The sequence below is a fragment of the Pseudophryne corroboree genome, chromosome 6, assembly GCF_028390025.1.
Source record: "Pseudophryne corroboree isolate aPseCor3 chromosome 6, aPseCor3.hap2, whole genome shotgun sequence".
NCBI classification, from domain to species: Eukaryota; Metazoa; Chordata; class Amphibia; order Anura; family Myobatrachidae; genus Pseudophryne; species Pseudophryne corroboree.
Window position 1 is genome coordinate 378,242,909 of NC_086449.1, and position 15,101 is coordinate 378,258,009.

A 15,101-nucleotide genomic window follows, 5' to 3' on the forward strand; every position below is an offset into this window, starting at 1 on the left:
ATATACTTTTTTGGATATTTTCCATCCTCCTATCTGATGGATCTTTAAGTGCGGCCGTCTCAGGAGAGGGTAACGCCACTTGTTTAGATAAGCGTGTTAGCGCCTTGTCCACCCTAGGAGGTGTTTCCCAGCGCTCCCTAACCTCTGGCGGGAAAGGGTATAATGCCAATAATTTCTTTGAAATTATCAGCTTTTTATCAGGGGCAACCCACGCTTCATTACACACGTCATTTAATTCTTCTGATTCAGGAAAAACTATAGGTAGTTTTTTCACACCCCACATAATACCCTGTTTAGTGGTACCTGTAGTATCAGCTAAATGTAACGCCTCCTTCATTGCCAAAATCATATAACGTGTGGCCCTACTGGAAAATACGGTTGATTCGTCACCGTCACCACTGGAGTCAGTGCCTGTGTCTGGGTCTGTGTCGACCGACTGAGGCAAAGGGCGTTTCACAGCCCCTGACGGTGTTTGAGTCGCCTGGACAGGCACTAATTGATTGTCCGGCCGCCTCATGTCGTCAAACGACTGCTTTAGCGTGTTGACACTATCCCGTAGTTCCATAAATAAAGGCATCCATTCTGGTGTCGACTCCCTAGGGGGTGACATCCTCATATTTGGCAATTGCTCCGCCTCCACACCAATATCGTCCTCATACATGTCGACACACACGTACCGACACACAGCAGACACACAGGGAATGCTCCTAACGAAGACAGGACCCACTAGCCCTTTGGGGAGACAGAGGGAGAGTTTGCCAGCACACACCAAAAGCGCTATATATATATCAGGGATAGCCTTATAATAAGTGCTCCCTTATAGCTGCTTTGTTATATCAAAATATCGCCATAAATTTGCCCCCCCCTCTCTGTTTTACCCTGTTTCTGTAGTGCAGTGCAGGGGAGAGACTTGGGAGCCGTCCTGACCAGCGGAGCTGTGAGAGGAAATGGCGCCGTGTGCTGAGGAGATAGGCCCCGCCCCTTTTCTGGCGGGCTCGTCTCCCGCTATTTAGAGAAATCAGGCAGGGGTTAAATATCTCCATATAGCCTCTAGGGGCTATATGTGAGGTATTTTTAGCCTTTATATAGGTTACATTTGCCTCCCAGGGCGCCCCCCCCCAGCGCCCTGCACCCTCAGTGACCGCGTGTGAAGTGTGCTGAGAGGAAAATGGCGCACAGCTGCAGTGCTGTGCGCTACCTTTAGAAGACTGCAGGAGTCTTCAGCCGCCGATTCTGGACCTCTTCTGACTTCAGCATCTGCAAGGGGGCCGGCGGCGCGGCTCCGGTGACCATCCAGGCTGTACCTGTGATCGTCCCTCTGGAGCTTGATGTCCAGTAGCCAAGAAGCCAATCCATCCTGCACGCAGGTGAGTTGACTCCTTCTCCCCTCAGTCCCTCGCTGCAGTGATCCTGTTGCCAGCAGGAATCACTGTAAAATAAAAAACCTAGCTAAACTTTTTCTAAGCAGCTCTTTAGGAGAGCCACCTAGATTGCACCCTTCTCGGCCGGGCACAAAAATCTAACTGGAGTCTGGAGGAGGGTCATAGGGGGAGGAGCCAGTGCACACCACCTGATCTGGAAAAGCTTTACTTTTTGTGCCCTGTCTCCTGCGGAGCCGCTATTCCCCATGGTCCTTTCAGGAACCCCAGCATCCACTAGGACGATAGAGAAATCCTCTTTTCTCTTTCACCCACTAGGGGACCCTGGAGTCCTATATAGTAGGGGACGTCCCAAAGTTATCCCCCAGCGAGGGAGTGCTGTCGGTGGCCTGCAAAACTAAACATCCGAACTTAGAGTCACCAGACGCAAAGGTATCAAACTTGTAAAATTTTGCGAACGTGTGGGCTGAGGACCACGTCGCCGCTCTGCAAAGTTGAGTAGTGGAAGCACCTCTGGCAGCCGCCCATGAGGCACCCACTGAACGGGTGGTATGAGCACCCGTCTGAACAGGAACCTGTTTGCCACAGGAAATATAAGCTTGCCGAATGGCCAGTCTAATCCATCTAGATAAAGACTGCGTAGAAGCTGGCCAACCCTTCTTAGGCCAATCATAAAGAACAAACAAATGGTCCGACTTTCTGAAGGACGACGTAACTTGTACATATAGCCTTAAAGCTCGGACAACATCCAAAGACACGTCCCCATCTGCGAGATCCTGGAAAGATGGGACCACAATTGGCTGGTTTACATGAAACCCCGAAACAACCTTAGGAAGGAAATCTGCTCTTGTACAGAGTTCTGCCCTATCATCATGAAATTAAAAAGGGCTCTTACACGATAAGGCTCCCAACTCAGAAACCCGCCTGGCCGAAGCCAAGGCAAGCAATAATGTGACCTTCCAAGAGAGATATTTCAGATCAATTCTTGCCAACGGCTCAAAAGTTGGTGATCTCAAAAAGTCCAACACCAAATTTAAGTCCCATGGTGCAGTAGGAGGACGAAAAGGGGGTTGAATCCTCAGAACCCCCTGTAAAAAGGTTTGAACCTCTGGCAAGGATGCTAACCGCTGTTGAATATGATGGAGAGAGCCGAAGTTTGAACCCTCAGAGAGCCCAGCCTCAGGCCTACATCTAGACCAGCCTGAAGGAAGAGTAGAAGTCTGGAAGTTCGTTGAATTTCACCCACGTTCTTGACATCAGTCCATGTACCTCTTCCAAATTCTGTAGTACATGGCTGTGACCGGCTTCCTAGCGGCAATCATCGCAGGAATGGCCGTTCTTAGTATCCCTCGGCTTCTTAAGATCCGGGTTTCAATAGCCACGCCGTTAAACGCAACCTGTTCAGGTTTGTGGAACGGCCCCTGAGATAGCAGGTCCTCTCTCTGAGGTAACTGCCAAGGATCTTCCGCTAGTAACCCTTGCAGGTCTGAGTACCAACTCCTGCGGGGCCGATCTGGAGCGATTAGAATCGCCCACACTTGTTCTCGTTTTAACCGTTTCAGAACCCTGGGTATGAGGGGGAAAGGTAGAGAAATGTAAACCCTCCTGTAACACCAAGGAGGTGTCAATGCGTCCACTCCTTCTACTGCAGGATCTCTTGCTCTGGACACATATCTGGGCAGCTGATGGTTTTGCAGAGACGCCATTATGTCCACTTGAGGTAGACCCCATCTCCTCACCACCACGTCGAAAATCCGTGCATGTAGGAACCACTCTCCCGGATGCATGTCCTGGCGACTGAGATAATCTGCTTTCCAGTTTTCCACACCTGGAACGAACACTGCCGAGAAGATGATGATTTGCCCTTCTGCCCACAAGATCTTTGTGGCTTCCTTTAACGCCATCCTGCTCTTTGTTCCTCAACGGTTTATGTAAGCCACCGTCGTGACATTGTCCGATTGTATCTTTAAGTGTTGACCCATGACTAGGTCTTCGGCTAAGAGAAGCGCAAAGTAAGCTGCTCTTAGGTCGAGAATGTTAATAGGTAGGTTGCTCAGCAGCAACTTCCATCTGCCCTGAAATTGATGTTCCTCTAAGACGGCACCCCAACCTCTAAGACTGGCGTCCGTTGTCAGGATCCTCCAATCCCAAATGCCGAATCTCGTGCCTGCTGCGAGATTCCTGTGCAACGACCACCAAATTAAAGAGGTTCGTACGCGCAGTGGAAGTCGGATTCTTCGATGTAGAAGCCAGTGCGAACCTGTTCCCTGCGCAATGAAGTTCATCTGGAATGGTCGAGAATGAAGTCTGTCTTACTGGAGAGCTTCAAACGACGCCACCATCTTCCTGAGAAGTTGCACACTGAGGTGTAGAGAAACCGTATGTGTACTCAGTACCTGAGCCACCAATCACTGTAGGTCCCGGATCTTGTTCTCTGGTAGGAATACTCCCAATTGTACCGTGTCCAAGATGAGACCAAGGAATTGAATCCGTTGAGTTGGCATGAGGTTGGATTTCTGGAAATTGACAATCCACCCATGTTGAATGAAAAATTGATGAAATGTCTGAACATGATTGATCAGCTCTTCCTGAGATGATTGCTTTGATCAGTAGATTGTCTAGATAAGGTATAATCGTGACCCCCAACAGTCTCAATCCTGCAAACATGATTGCCATGATCTTCGTAAAGATTCCTGGGGCTGACGATAGACCAAACGGCAAGGCCCTGAATTGGTAGTGATCCATCACCAGTGCGAACCTTAAGTAAGCCTAGTGAGGAGTCCCGATTGGGATATGCATTCTATATGTCCATGGATACCATGAACTCGCCTTGTTCTAAGCCTACAATGACCGACTGGATTGATTCCATCTTAAATTTGTAGACCCTTAGAAACTGGTTTAAAACTTTTAAATTGAGTATCGGTCTGACCGTCCTGTCTGGCTTTGGCACGACAAAAAGATTGGAATAGAAACCCGTTCCTCTCTGAAAGGTGGGAACTGGAATAATGACCTCGGACCATAGTAATTGTTTAATTGTGGTCAGTAGTGCTTTTGCTTTCTGAGGGCACCGAGGCAATCCCGTTGTTAAAAAAACCAACTGTGAGGCCTCTGTTGAAAATACAGTTTGTACCCCTGGGAATCGACGTCTAGGTTGAATTCAATCTGTATCAATAATAAGACCCTCCTCCTCCTCCTCTGGTACAATAGGAAGAGGTATTTTAGCTGCCCCGCGCACATTTGTTTCTGCCTGTGCGGGCGGTGTTAACCTGTTGAGAAAATCTCTCTGGTACGGAGTTCTCCATCGTCTCTGAGAATCCCGCAGCCCATTCCGATTGCTGCTTGCGTGATTCCGCCCTCTCCTTGGAGATTCTATCTGCAAGGTTATCTTCCTATGACCGAGACGAAGCACTGCACCCAGGCGGAGCATCCTTGTCTAAGCAGGAGTCGCACACCCCGGAGCTGCCAACCCGTGTGCTGTTTGTTACATTTCGTGCAAACATAATAGGTCTTGGAGGTCCTTGTTGGTGTCTTAGACATGTTGAATAAACCCCGTATGAAACTACTAAGCAGCGCTTTCACCCGTTAAGCTAGGAAGAGAAAGACTGATAGATGACGGAAGCAAAGGTCATTTTATCCCGGGTGGGACTTGAACCCGGGCCCCTGCCTATGGATGTCTCTTTAGTAATGTGCTGAGCCACATCAGCTCTACATATTTGGAGTCACCTGGCTGGATTATCTGTAATATATTAAAAAATAAATTAAAAATAAATCATATATAAAACACCAGCCTTATTGCAATTCCTGCACACCCAACTGAAATTCACTGATATGTTGGGGTTGTCCGTTGCTTCCTTTAATTTTCGTCAGGATCGTTATCACCGAAATCCCTTGAAAATATAAATACAAATTGTAATAATGAAAGTACAGGAGATCCATTGCAGCTTTTTAGAAATCTATTACCAATTTTTACCAGTAGAGGGAGCTCCCATCTAAAGAAAGACTCCCTTCCCCTGACTAACTGGCTGTCTCCGTGAGGGGAGGAATATACCCCCCTCTATTTCAGTTTGGCGCCTGAAATTCCACAAGTAGTTTTATACCGTTCTGGTAGGTAGCCACAGGACCGAGAGAAGCCCACCCCCCCAGCCCTGTCAAAACGCTGGGACCTTTGCTGTGCATCGTGCAGCCTCCCGCTCTTATGCGGCGCTGACTTCTAATAGCGCAGTGCTGCCTCGTTGTCTATGGAGCGTTCTTACCTGTCCCGCTCTCAGCCGCGCACTCCATTCTGGCCGCCGCCCGCGCTCCCCGCTTTCAGATCTGGTCGCTCTGTGGAGCGGCGCTACCCCATGCGCTCCCTGCTGCGGCCACTTGCTTTTCCAGCCACAGCTACGGCTGATATTGGGATTGCTGGCGCGGCCCGCTGTGAATAAGCGCTACAGTGATATGGGTAATAGCAGGCGATTCTATCTCTGACTCCACTGTCTATAAAGGCTTCCGTACAACCAGTACTTACAGAGCCGGGCTGCTGAGAGGATCTCCTGGAGAGAGGTGCAGGTCCCTTCAAAAGGGATCTTTGTCTCTCAAAAACCATGTTAGCTTTGTCTTCCGTTTCTTCAGGTGGACGCAGCATCCATTTAGTATTATTTCTTCAAGGAGCAGTATATATATATATATATATATATATATATATATATATATATATATATATATATATATATATATCAAAAAAAAATCTTTCTCCTTGAATAGGGAACTTTGTCTCTCCGATGATATGTAGCCTTGTCACCCTTTTAGTTAGGTTGACGCAGCCACCCTATGTATTAGTTTTAGTCAGGAGCTCAGTGCTCCATGTGCTGCACCTCCAGCACAATTTTTCAAACTGAGGGAGGAGGGATGTGAAGGGGGAGGAGCCGGCTGTGCAGACAATGCTAATTTTATATTGTGCCACACCTCCGGTTGCAAGCTTCACACCCCTACTGTATAGGACTCCAGTGTCCCCTAGTGGATGAAACAGAAATATAGTCCATAGCAATTTTAAATCACTTTTAATACTTCATATGCATTTTCTGATAGCTATCCATTTTAATTTACTCTTTTTAATATGTTTATAGCTTAAAATAAATGAAATGTTTTAGTCTCTTTTTGCGCACAATGCAAGATAATTCTTCTCCTCTTTTCCAACTACACTATATGTATTTAATAGTCAGTGGTAGCAACCCCTGTTTATAATCAGTCATTTTTACACAATTGTTGAAATTGCATTTGATAACTCATACATAATTGGAATGTGAAGCCTACCTTGTTGAGAGTCCGTACAGCAGCATATCTTAAAGCAGGTTTTGGGGAGCTGCAGAACAACTGTAGAAAACTGAAAATAAAGGATGACAGAAGACAACAAAACATCAAGAGGATTAATAAGAAATACACTACCTATACTGTTGTATTCTTATTTATTACATTCATACAGGGGAATTCAATTTAGGGTGGGAAATTAAAAATGAAACCCCCAAACCCCACCCCCCCTCGAGCAAGTATGATTTTTCATAAAAAGTGTCGGGACTTGCTACTAGGAATTAGTATTAAGTAGCAGAAAAGCGTAGTGATGCATGGGGCAGGCCACTTGTATCAGACCTGTTTTGTCTTTTTACAAAGACTGCATACTTTTTCCTTAATTTAGCATCTTCATTTGCTTATAGCAGGCCTGGCCAACCTGTGGCTCTCCAGCTGTTGTAAAACTACAAGTCCCATCATGCCTTGCCACAGTTTTGCTGTTAGGGAATGCTAAAACTGTGGCAAGGCATGCTGGGATGTGTAGTTTCACTACATCTGGAGAGCCACAGGTTGGCCAGGCCTGGCTTATAGACTAGGTATTCAGTGTCTTTGTAGCAAAGGAATTAGTATAAAGTTGCAGATTAAGCATAACAATGTATGGCACGAGTCATTCGTATCGAACCAATCCTTTGCCTTTTACCCTAGATTGTATACTTTTTCCTCAATTTTGTGTCTTTGTTTTATACTAAGGATTAGTGTTTTGTCACAGCTAAATTGCAAAGTATGTGGCCTGCTAAACAGGTATATTTGGCACGATTTGTAGATAGGTGTATGTGGACACATCTGCAGGCATTAGTAAAAGAGTTATTGCTTGCGTTTTGTTGGCACAGACTCTAAGTTCCAATCATCCTATCAGCTGGAGGTTGACCAAATACTGTAGGGACAGTCTTGACACCTTGGTTACTGAATTCCGCCACCAAACATTTGCTAAACTTTTAGGAAATGGTTCTTGGAAGCCGAAATGGCAAACAAATGAATTAAAATTGTTGTCTCATTATCTACTTCCTGTGCTAAAGTATAGTAAATATCTATGCAATCTATAGATGGAAGGACATTTCTTTTGCACATGGCCGTGATGATTGAATTCACTGATTTCAAGCAAAAATGTCTTGCACTGAAAAATGTTTTGAATCTCTTCAGGCCAAGAATGTTTTGAAAAGCTCCTGAGTATTTTCTGACAGGGAACAGTCCGGAGTACAAACCCTTTGCCTTTCTGATTTGAAGTAACTAGGCAAATGGCCACCCCTCATTAAGATTTGCACTGCTGAGCAAAGCCTCCAACTCTTCTAATTTAGATAGAGTCTTGGACTGTACTAAGCTTTTCCCTTTGGATATTGATGGAATGCCATTCTTATGATATTGAACACCTAATGATTTTTAATAAAATGGGTCCATAGGTCTGAATACTACCCAATTCTGCCCCGTTCCAGTGTCAGGTAAGATTTTGCTTGGTTTCAGATTCCTACTTTCAGGTTTAGTTTTGTCCATAATATAATAGAAGTATGACAAAAGTCATGAAATGTACCAAAAAAGGAATGCTACAAGCATAAATTTTATCCTATAGTCTAAATTTTAAAAACAAAACATATGTATTCAACACAACGTATGAGTAAAGACAGACCTCTATAAAGCAGGGCACTGATTTCATACCTGATACAGCTGGGGCCAGCTCCCTCGCTGTACAGTTGGGAAGGTGGATAATTGCTGAAGCCGCTTCATATATCACCATTTCATGTTTGTTTCGGAGGCAACTCTCAATAAAATCAAACAAGGGACTGTTGTGTCTACAGAAAGAAACATATCCATTTCCTTACAAAGAAGCTTCTCACAAATAAATGTTTATGTAGCATATTCCTATTTTCGCATCATTTCTAAGATGGTTATATATTTTAATATCGAAACATCCCTGCAAATACAGCACACATTTATTTTTAATAATTACATTCAATTTTAGTGTGAGCAGTCTGGAGTTTCCCTTCCCTGTGCTTGTCAATTTTCATGAACTTACACAACTCCACTTTAGTATCATGGAACTATAATATTATCCACACAGAGTAGTTTAAAAGGGTTAAAGGGAATAAATAAATTTCTTACCCGTTATCGGACTCTTCAAGCAAACGGCTAGCAATTCGTATTAACATGCAGTATGCGAAAGGGGATTTGAGTCCAGACTTAGTAAATTTATTTATCATCTTTGCAACGGCAAGTCGGTCATTCTTCCGTAAGTAGTAGAGGAGTCCCAGTGCATGGTACTACCAAAGAGACATATGTATTATCTACCATTCATATATAATCTGTTTCAGTCTTCACATTAAAAATAATAATTTACATAATACCTGAACCATGATGTTGTCACTAGAAGCAGCTTCCTGAGCTTCATTGATCCATCGTTTCACAACATCATAGCTTATTTTCATCATATGCTAGAAAAAAAGGAGACATGGCAATAACGTATCAGGAAAATATTGTGCTTATGCATACATTAAGCACTATTCATTTACATAACTTACACATTTTGCTCTGTCCTCATGGAGAAGTCCACACACTTGCTCCATGGAAGTAAATAATGTACGTATGAATATGCAGCTTTAATGCAGATACATACCAAGGAAGACACCAATGCAGAACTGGAGACGCTAGGAACTTTATCCACTATAGCTTGCTTCATGTACCTCTCAATAGCCTGCAACATGGTGGCCTGTGAAACAAACATGGGAGTTCTATTTTTTTTGTATTCTTGTGATAATTAACAACACACGGTAGCAAAACAATTTGGAAATTACCAAAACCCAAGCTGTACATTATAATACTATGGGGTATATGCAATAGCGGGCGAATCGCGGCATTAGATCCGCCTCTGTGTGATTCGCCCGCTATCGCCAGCCGCAGCCCTGTCGCCGGGACCCTGGTTTCACTATATTCAATGTGAAACTGATTCGCCCCTCCCGCAGGCGGATTCCGGCCAATCGGCGAGCAGTGGGCGTGCTGAATTCGCCTTCCTGCCCAATAGCTAGGAACGGTAAAATCAGAAAAAAAAATGGCGTGGGGTCCCCCCTCCAAAGCATAACCAGCCTCGGGCTCATCGAGCTGGTCCTGGTTCTAAAAATGCGGGGAAAAAATTGACAGGGGATCCCCCGTATTTTTAAAACCAGCACCGGGCTCTGCGCCTGATGCTGGTGCCAAAAATACGGGGGACAAAACGAGTAGGGGTCCCCCGTATTTTTAACACCAGCATCGGGCTCCACTAGCTGGACAGATAATGCCACAGCCGGGGGTCACTTTTATGCCGTGCCCTGCGGCCGTGGCATTAAATATCCAACTAGTCACCCCTGGCCGGGGTACCCTGGGGGAGTGGGGACCCCTTCAATCAAGGGGTCCCCCCCCCCCAGCCACCCAAGGGCCAGGGGTGAAGCCCGAGGCTGTCCCCCCCCATCCAATGGGCTGCGGATGGGGGGGCTGATAGCCTTTTTGTGTTCAAAAAAAAGATATTGTTTTTTCCATTAGTACTACAAGTCCCAGCAAGCCTCCCCCGCAAGCTGGTACTTGGAGAACCACAAGTACCAGCATGCGGGAGAAAAACGGGCCCGCTGGTACCTGTAGTACTACTGGAAAAAAAATACCCAAATAAAAACAGGACACAGACACCGTCGACAGTAAAACTTTATTACACACTGCCGACACACACATACTTACCTGTGTTCACACGCCGACATCGGTCCTCTTCTCCATGTAGAATCCCGGGGTACCTGAAAAGCAAAGTTCAATATACTCACCTTAACCAGGCTCCAGAGATAAATCCACGTACTTGGCAAAATAATAAAACGCATTTACCCGCTCCATAACGGACTGAAAGGTGTCCCATGCTGACACATGGGACACCTTTCCACGATTAAGATCTGTCAGTGACAGTTGTCACTGACAGGTCTCTAAGCCAATCAGGAAGCGCAACTTCGTTGCACTCACCTGATTGGCTGATCGCTGTGACAGCGCCTCGCACAGCTCCCTCCATTATATTCAATGGTGGGAACTTAGCGGCTAGCGGTGAGGTCACCCGCCGGTCAGCGGCTGACCGGCGGGTGACCCCACCGCTAGCCGCTAAGTTCCCACCATTGAAAGTAATGGAGGGAGCTGTGCGAGGCGCTGTCAGTGTACAGACGGCGTCCAGCCAATCAGCTGAGCGCCACGGCAGTAGCGCTTCCTGATTGGCTGAAGGGACGTCAGTGACAGGGAGTCACGTGACGTCCCGACATTCGGGAGAAAGGTGTGTAATGTGAAAACATTACACTCCTTTCTAGTCCGGTATGGCACGGTGATCGTTTTTTAATTTTAAAAAGTACGTGGATTTACCTCTGGACCTGGACCTCTGGACGGACGCTGGAAGGTGAGTATAATTTTTTGACAGGTACCCTCGGATCGTCGGAGATCGTTGCAGTCGGCGTGTCAACACAGGTAAGTATGTGTGTGTCGGTGTATGAAATAAAGTTTTACTATCAAGGTGTGTGTGTCCTGTTTTTATTTGGGTATTTTTTTCCCAGTAGTACTACAGGTACCAGCGGGCCCGTTTTTCTCCCGCATGCTGGTACTTGTGGTTCTCCAAGTACCAGCTTGCGGGGGAGGCTTGCTGGGACTTGTAGTACTAATGGAAAAAACAATATCTTTTTTTTTTACACAAAGGCTATCAGCCCCCCCATCCGCAGCCCATTGGATGGGGGGGGACAGCCTCGGGCTTCACCCCTGGCCCTTGGGTGGCTGGGGGGGGGGGACCCCTTGATTGAAGGGGTCCCCACTCCCCCAGGGTACCCCGGCCAGGGGTGACTAGTTGGATATTTAATGCCACGGCCGCAGGGCACGGCATAAAAGTGACCCCCGGCTGTGGCATTATCTGTCCAGCTAGTGGAGCCCGATGCTGGTGTTAAAAATACGGGGGACCCCTACTCGTTTTGTCCCCCGTATTTTTGGCACCAGCATCAGGCGCAGAGCCCGGTGCTGGTTTTAAAAATACGGGGGATCCCCTGTCAATTTTTCCCCCGCATTTTTAGAACCAGGACCAGCTCAATGAGCCCGAGGCTGGTTATGCTTTGGAGGGGGGACCCCACGCCATTTTTTTTCCTGATTTTACCGTTCCAGCAATTAAAAAAAAAAAATAAAAAAAAAATATTTTAAAAAATATATAAATAATATTTGTGCCTCCCCAAAAAAAAAAAAAAAAACCTAATCCCTTCTAATATAAATAGATCTACTATTCCAAAAAAAAAAAACACCAAAAAAACCATGTTTAAAATTTTTTTATTTGTTTTCACCCTCCAAAGTGTGGCGGATGGAAAATCGCGAATTTGCTGTCTAAAAGCACTGCAGGCGAATTTCCAAACTTGAATTGAATATGCTGGAGGCGAATTGCAGCATCTGTACCATTGCAGAAAAGGCGAATTCGGAAAAACGCGAATTGAGAAAAGGCGAATTTTGACGGGCCGTTTTTTTGCGAAAAATGACTGCACTGCATAGGCGAATTGATTTTTGGAGGCGAAAACGGCCCGGAATTCGCCTTTTTTGCCGATTCGCCCGCTATTGCATATACCCCAAATTCTACTAAATACTGAAATTGCATTTTCATTACAATACAGCCATCTTTATAAATTAACATTTTGGCTTTACAGATTATGAAAGCTAGGTGTAGATTATACTATAATATGATGTAGTTTTAAAGTCATGAAACAAGTGTGACATTTTGGGAAAACATGCTATAATAGAAATCAGTGGTAGATATGAAAGCAATGATGGGCAACTGATAACTCTTCAAGCAGGCATCTTAATGTAATATTACTGTTACAAGCTATAAGTTACAAAGCTAACAAGAATTCCAAAACTAATAAAACAATTTGCAGCACACGGATGCATTACAGGGCCCAAACATTCCCTATCATGCTGTAATGCAGTAAGTTGGAATAACACAGCTCTTTTCTTCTGGGGAAGGGAAATTATGTTCTGGAGACTGTATGTCCTTCCTCCACTGATGTGCTGCAAGTACTGCATGGTATCCTGTGTAGTGTGGAGGAGGATATGTGATGGGTTGGATTACTCCAACCAGTCCAGTCTTATTTTTTGGTTTAGGACACTTCGCCAGCTGCTCCATCTCCTACCTAACAGAGGCAGGACTCACTGGGAAAGCTCCACAAGTCATAAAGCAAAGAATAAGAGCTGGGACTGAATGGACATAAATTAGGAATGGGCAGAGGGTGGGACAAAGGTGAAAACACAGAGGATTTTAAGATCAACAAGGATTCCATATAAATGGTATATTATGCTCATACTGACTATTTACATATTTTAATCATCAGTTTAAAATGAAATGTGCATAGTAAACATTGGTTGTCTGATCTGTCAGCAGCTGCTTGATGAGCCCTCTCTGTGCTGTGTTACACCGTCCTCATGAAAATTCACCTCACTTATAATATTGTGACTTTGTGGTAAGTGAAAAAAACAAAGTTTAAATTTAGATTTAAAAAGTTTACATATCATCCTTCCATAAGATCTATACTGAAGCTACTAATGTATTTATTTATTTTCACGATCCATCACCCCCTTTCTAGAGCAACTCAATTTTATACAAGATTCCTTATGTACACTGTAAATGAGGTTCAGCACTTCTGAATCCAGACTATATTCTATGACAGCGGTTCCCAAACTTTTTTCAATCACGGCGCCCTAGAGCAGTGGTTCTCAACCTCGGTCCTCAAGTACCCCCAACAGTTCATGTTTTTCAGATCACCTAGCAGTTGAACAGGTGTATTCATTACTCACTGACACATTATAAAAGACCCACAGGTGGAGCTAATTATTTCACTTGCAATCCTGTGAGGAGACCTGGAAAACATGAACTGTTGGGGGTACTTGAGGACCGAGGTTGAGAACCACTGCCCTAAAGTATTAGAATTTTTTCAAGTCACCCCTAGGCCAAAGGTTTCTTATTGAGAAATTTAGAAAGAAATATTAAATTAAGTAAACTGTGTTTATAGGTCAACCTTAGGTTCTATTGTATGGTGAGGGACAGGATTTGCTTCTGTTTGTCCACATTTTATGATTGACAGCCACTAGCACTGGTTTGCGTATTATATTGACCATAAATAATTTGAATTGGTCCTCGGCCACCAACCCAGGGCACCCCTGCAAGTGTCCTGAGGGACCCCATAGTGCCACGGCACACAGTTTGACAACCACTGCTCTATGAGCTTTCCCTGCTGCTCATAACCAACTATAATGTGTTACTCTGAGACAGACCATGATATTGAACACAGGCAGCATACGGTAGAAGCACAAAGACCATCTATTCCAAGGGGGAGAAGGGATAATAATAACAATATTGAAAATTAAGAAACCATTTAACTGTTTATAATTTTAAGACCTAATGTATTACATGTAGCTTCTTGTTAAATACATCTAAAACATTATGGAGCTGATAGTAAACACATCTTTCACAGTATGTCTATTCGAAATCTTTAAATAGGTAACATTTTAAGTCACCTCTTTTAAGAAGTTGACAAAATCTTTCAAGAGCCCAGGTCATCACCTCTAGCACAGATGTCTACTTACGTCAGTGATCCGGCAAAGTGCGCGGATGGCTGGCCCCCGGTAAACATCTTCTTTCCCAGTCATATCCTTGGTCAGACTGCAAGAATGAAATTATCCAAAAGGTTAATCCAATAATTTTCACTACACATTTTACTGGTAGGCAGAGCAAAGGCCATCTATTTGCTCCGGCATCTCAAACAGACCTTAAAGTTTACTGATCCATTAATACAGGTGGACATGAGGGATAGCATATAAAGATTAATTAAAATGTCAAAGATAAAACTACTAAATTGGGAACAATATATTCACTGTGGGGGCAGCAACAGAGAGCAATATCATTTTTCATTACAAAAATAAAAACCCCAAATTAAAAATATATAACCAGTAATTATATCATGTAGGATTCTATTCAGTTAGTATTACCTACCAGATAACCACAATTACAGGTTCATGAACAGACATCCTATAATTAGATAATGCTACCCAAAAAGAAAAAAAAAAGGATTTGGGTGGAGTTTGATGTAATAAAATGCAGAGAAAAATTGACTTCATTGCTTCCCATAGTCCACTGACCACATGTGACTTAACAAAAACATTAAGGAACTAATGGCCAAAAAGAGGTGAGCTTTCAAGAAGTATAAATCAGATGGGAAGGCCGACTCATTATAATACTATAAGGATTGTAACAAAATATGCAAAAAAGAAATCAGAGTGTCTAAAATAGAAACGGAAAAGCTAATAGCAAATGAAAGTAAATCAAACCCCAAAAAGTTTTTTAAATACATCAACAGCAAAAGATTAAACAAAGAGTATAGGCCCTTTAAAAGG

General features: G+C 44.2%; 1 protein-coding gene across 2 annotated transcripts in view; it reads right to left on the bottom strand.

Moving 5' to 3' along the window:
* The window catches only part of COPG2 (COPI coat complex subunit gamma 2), a 156,760-nt gene that overhangs the window by 85,869 nt on the left and 55,790 nt on the right, over positions 1-15,101 (bottom strand). For both annotated transcript variants that reach the window (XR_010179341.1, XM_063926754.1), the window contains exons 6-11: positions 14,295-14,370; positions 9,313-9,405; positions 9,044-9,130; positions 8,802-8,959; positions 8,358-8,491; positions 6,675-6,742 (exon numbers count right to left, since the gene is read on the bottom strand). Coding sequence is in view for 1 of the 2 variants with exons in the window: in XM_063926754.1 (XP_063782824.1) it covers positions 6,675-6,742; positions 8,358-8,491; positions 8,802-8,959; positions 9,044-9,130; positions 9,313-9,405; positions 14,295-14,370 (616 nt within the window). In the remaining variant the exon portion in view is untranslated. The remainder of the gene's footprint in view (positions 1-6,674; positions 6,743-8,357; positions 8,492-8,801; positions 8,960-9,043; positions 9,131-9,312; positions 9,406-14,294; positions 14,371-15,101) is intronic.